The sequence below is a fragment of the Nelusetta ayraudi genome, unplaced genomic scaffold (assembly GCF_046127955.1).
Source record: "Nelusetta ayraudi isolate G7.1 ecotype Tasmania unplaced genomic scaffold, CSIRO-AGI_Nayr_v1 ptg000019l, whole genome shotgun sequence".
Classification (NCBI taxonomy): Eukaryota; Metazoa; Chordata; class Actinopteri; order Tetraodontiformes; family Monacanthidae; genus Nelusetta; species Nelusetta ayraudi.
In genome coordinates, this window is record NW_027466069.1 from 3,090,001 (window position 1) to 3,095,000 (window position 5,000).

General features: G+C 44.1%; 1 protein-coding gene across 1 annotated transcript in view; it reads right to left on the reverse strand.

The window, feature by feature from the left end:
* The window catches only part of LOC142888226 (adenylate cyclase type 6-like), a 33,923-nt gene that overhangs the window by 2,968 nt on the left and 25,955 nt on the right, over window positions 1–5,000 (reverse strand). The window contains exons 13-21 of the mRNA XM_076026359.1: window positions 4,942–5,000; window positions 4,704–4,791; window positions 4,442–4,558; window positions 2,301–2,450; window positions 1,943–2,118; window positions 1,442–1,471; window positions 1,213–1,345; window positions 181–444; window positions 1–101 (exon numbers count right to left, since the gene is read on the reverse strand). The exon at window positions 1–101 is cut by the window's left edge and continues 104 nt beyond it; the exon at window positions 4,942–5,000 is cut by the window's right edge and continues 39 nt beyond it. Of these exons, the coding sequence (XP_075882474.1) occupies window positions 1–101; window positions 181–444; window positions 1,213–1,345; window positions 1,442–1,471; window positions 1,943–2,118; window positions 2,301–2,450; window positions 4,442–4,558; window positions 4,704–4,791; window positions 4,942–5,000 (1,118 nt within the window). The remainder of the gene's footprint in view (window positions 102–180; window positions 445–1,212; window positions 1,346–1,441; window positions 1,472–1,942; window positions 2,119–2,300; window positions 2,451–4,441; window positions 4,559–4,703; window positions 4,792–4,941) is intronic.

The window sequence follows — 5,000 nt, forward strand, 5'->3', positions numbered from 1 at the left end:
TCCCTGTCGTAGGTGGACATGTTGAGGCCCGAAGCCGCCATGTAGGTGGAGCCGATGGTCTTGATCTTCTCCAGCTGGCGGAAGCGATCCTCGCTGATAATCTACAGATTTCACACAATATTAGAAACGTCAGTAGAAAACACTCCTGGGTTTTTTCTTTCCCCTCCCACAGCTCCGCACCTCGTCGAAGTCGGCGATGATCTCGTTGAGCAGCCGCAGGCACTCCACGCCCTCGTTGTTGGCCTCCAGCTCCACGTAGAACTCGGAGAAGTTGCTGATGGAGGCGAACATGACGGCCACGCACTCGCACGACTGGTAGTAGAGCTCGTCGTTGCGCCGCTCCCGTGCCAGGAAGTGGGCGGCCACGTCCTTGGGCAGGATGTTGTGGAGCAGACGGCGGTTGTACGCCTGCAGCTCCTCCATCTCCTCCTTCTCCTCTGTGGCCTGAGGGGGGGCGGGAGAGAGGCATTTTTTTCTGTTTGCATGTGAAATGAGGTGGGAACTCTATGGTTGGATGGTTTTGTTTTTTATACGCCATTTGCTGCAAGAATGGATGTATACTAAGTACTGGATACCAGACTGGCAATATGACGGCGTGCCGATTTTTCCCAGTGACCACTCGAGGTACTGCAGCAAAAACATTTTTCCCATTGACCACAATACAAAAATAAAACAATTTTAAAACAACTGACAGAATGACTGTGACCTGAAACGCGATTCATAGCAAATCCTTCCATTGTAGATTTTTCAGTTATGGTCCTTTGGTCGTTTAAAAAAACTATATAAAGTGTGGCGTCACAATGTCATATGTGTTGTGTCTCAGCTCGTTCTGATTGGCTGCGACCTGACGTGTCTGTAAGTGACCTTCTCCAGGATCGTTCTGATTGGCCAAATAGATCATGTGAGTTTCAGAGGCATGATGGGTAGTGACACTACTGCACATGCTCTATGGGACCCATTAATGTGGAAGTCAAAAACTTTTTGGGCGTATGCGCTGGGTGAGCAACTCCATTGAAATGAATGGGCTGCCATCTTGGAGTCTGGGGGCCTGGCTGCAAGTGACTACAGTAGTCTTCCTTTTGGGAGGCTTGTATTGAAAAGACTTCATCAAACAGACTGGCTCCTGCCTAAACGCCCCGACAATTTAAATAATGCATCCCTTTTGCTAAAGAGCACCCAAGATCTCCGGATCGTCCGAACGCCTGCGTTTACCTGCAGCTTCCAGAGGAAGTCCAGCCGCGCCGTCGACTCCACCTGCTGGCCGTGCAGGTAGAGAGCCAGCACAAAGACGGTCAGGATCACAGGGGTCATGATCTTCAGCGAGACCTTGGTATACGTGTCCGGGCTGAGGAAGGGGAGGGGGATAGGAGCAAGCGTTCAGGAGCGGAGAGCAAAATCCAAGCAGAGTGCAGTGAAATGGACAGAGTGTCAATATTCTTACCACTCGTCCACAGTTTCGTTGAAAGAGGGCCTTGGACATGGAAGAGAAGAACAAGTCAGTCTTAGAAGCTTGCAACTCGTTTGACGGCAGTGCAGCAACAGAGCATTAATCAAAAACGTATTTCATAAACAAATTTCAATTCTCCACAAGAACCAAGGAAACCAGAAAAAAAACATTTGATGATAGGGACCTTTAAAACACCTAGGGATATTTGAATTCTTGGTCCTCAATTTTTTTCTGATGATTCATTCTTAGGAAACCTAAAAGCATTTTTTTTTGCTTGAGACTTATAGAACCTCTGAATTCCTGACAAATGCCAGTTTAGTTTTAATCAACAGGGTGCCAAAAAGTATGTTTCTGTGAGGATCTGCAGAAGAGATGTTGAGTCCAAGTGTTTTGGACAATTATGTGTTGCACCGAGGTCACGGGATGAAAATCAAAGACCCGGAGATGATAACTGGATTTTCACGTTGGTGGCTGGTGGACACAACGCAGACTCACAAGTTGTTGGCCTTGACCAGCAGGTCGGCGTTGTCGAACAGGACGACTTGGGGCCACTCCACCAGCAGGAGGAAGGTGAGCTGGATGAACAGCATCAGGGCCAGCTTCCCGATGCTGCTGATGTGCAGGAAGACAGAGCAGGCCAGCAGGGTCAGCAGCACACTGTAGCTGAAATACTGCGGCAGAGACAGAGAGAGTGGGGGAGGGTTTGGAGGAGGGGAGGAGGAGAAAGGTTACACCATTACTTTTCATGCAAACAGAAAAAAAAAAAAAATTACAACAGAATGGGTGCACGAACGCGTGAACGCACGCACGCGCACGCAGGCAGGCACAAACACACTCAACGTTGCGGGCTGACCTCTGGGAAATGGCAGGCCATGGTCTGGCTGGAACACAGAGTCAAGCCGTCCTCTGCTGCCCTGGTCAGGTTGCGCAGCAGGCAGAGAGTCACGTTGGAGTTCTGCTCTCTGACCACGCACTCCTTCACGCTCTCACTGCTGCAGGTGAACTGGCGGGGAACGACAGGAGGCCATCCATCAAACCACATGGAAAAACTGCTGCGTGATTAACTTAAGAAGCTGTTTTATTTTTAATTTAATGTTTTCTGCACTGCCGCGTTGTCAACTGTGTCTTGGAATGACATCAAGTCATTTCAGTGTTAAACTGGGGTCGGTTATTTACTTTGGTTTACCAAAAAGTACTCAGTTCCATAAACAGTCACTATAAACATCAATCATCCGTAAAAACAAACAGGCTTTGAAGCAAGAAACTGGAATCATTCAAGACATTCCGGCCTCTTTGTCTAAACATACCAGCGTTGTACAAATTTAGCAGCCTGTCAAACGAGCAAGAGACAGACCCGCAGACGACAAGAGTTGTGCAGGAATGGAGGCAGATGTTAAACTGAGCATCAAAACCACCAGACTGGAGTCGCAGCGTGACAACCAATCACAACAAACTACAGTGATTGACGGACAAAGAGGCAGCTGCCCCTTACTGAAAATGGTCAAAACAAATCTTTGTCGGATGGGAAAGAACAAAAAAAAGACCCCCCAAAAAACCCACACACAAAGTCGACCGCTCAAGCTCATTTACTTAAGGTGATTGACATGCTTTGAAATAATTACGTTTATTTTTGTTCATGCAAAAAAATGCGCTTTTAGAATTTCTATCTCCCATTGTCTTCCACAATAGGGCCACCAATCAGTTACTTCTGATGCTAAATGCATTAATGTGTTTGTTACATTACTCCAATTTAACCCACCCCACAAACACACAGAAGACTAATGCAATCTACTGTAACCTCTCGTTGTCAATTATTGGCTTGTCCATCTTCTGTCTTAAGTTTGTTATGTATTTTTATTTTTTTGCTACCTCGCAATGTGTCCCGCCCCCTACTCCCAAACCCATCCTCGCAAACAATGCCAAATCTCTTGTTTAAACCAGCATTGCCTGCATGAGAATGGTGTGTCATTTTTACATATATTTTATATATTTTTATAAAATAAAAAATACTTCATATTTTTTATTTACATGTGTTTTTATTTTAGTCATTTCTTTAGTCTTGCATGACAATGGTGTGTCATTTTTACATATACTTTATATATTTTTTTATATTTTTATTAAAAATAATAATTTGTATTTTTTTATTTACATGTGTTTTTAATTTACGTTGCTGTAATACTGTACTGTAATATACTGCAACAATTTGATATTTGTGTGTATAATTAGTGTTAATATATTGTATAGGGAGTATGGTAATAAGAGTGTATATATAATATTCAAATGTATAGCAAGTATATCATATTTATAAAATAGTTTTGATGCTTATCAAAAACTAGAATATGTTTGTAAGAATGGGTGGTAGTGTAGTGTATATTTTGGTGTTTAGTGGGTATAATGCTTAATGTTAATATATAGTACCTGGAATATGGTAATTAGTGTATATCATTTATAGTGTCTATAGATAGTACTTACATAGTGCATGTGCATACCCGCAGTGCCTTGCTCGGTATAATATGTAAAATTTGGTAATATAGTGCTGGATTGTAAATGTAGTAGTGTGGTAGTTGATGATATTTAATAGCTGCATATAATATCTTGTTTTAATGCATTTAGATGGAGACCGCAATGAGATGCAGGTGACAGGTGAAGTGAATAGGGGGAAGGTTTAAATAAGTTTTGTGCTTCTTCCTAATCTTTTTCGAGCATATTTAAGTTTCTGGATATTTGTTTCTTTGAGTATTAGGCTTCTATGTATTTTTTTTCTTTTTCTTATTTTATTTAAGGTATTTGTGTTTTTAATGCTCGAATGACAAGTTTAATTCAATTCATTTCAGTTTTGTTTTTGTTTTTTTTAAAGTATGTTAAAACGGCACCCAGCCCGTACAACTACCTCATGGAATCATGGAGTCATGAAGCGGATCTTAACTCAAACACCAGTGACTAAGTGTTTCCCTCGCCGGCAGAACAGAACCAAACAGCCGGGCCGCAACTAACCATGTTTGCAAAGGACGAGACGAAGAGGAGGAGGATGGTGCAGACGCCCACTATGGTGCTATTTGTGCGAGACTGGATGATTTTCTTGGTCACCGTCTGGAAGGCCACTGGGAAGAGCTAGGACACACACACACACACACACACACACACACACAGTGGTAATGCCATTAATGATGCTGGCTGAGAAGAAATATGACGACTGTTATCTTTAGAAATCTGCAGAAGAAGAAATATTGAGCGGGGAGCTCCGCTGTCGCCTCACTTTGATGCAGGAGTAGATGGCGCAGACGAAGAGGATGTTGGCGAGCATGACGAAGACGGTGACGTACAGGCCGAGCATGAGCGGTGTGCTGCGGCAGAGGGGAGAAGACGGGCTGAATTAGGGAGCAGCGCTCATCAAGCAACCCCTCGTAACCTGATCAAGAAGCACATTTCCTGGCTACAATTCGGTGTAAGTGGGGAAACTGGGAGAGGCGACTTGCCGTGACAGCGCCACTTACTTTGGGAAAATGATGACCTGGACGAGGCAGATGCAGCAGAAGACGAGGAGGGCGCAGGC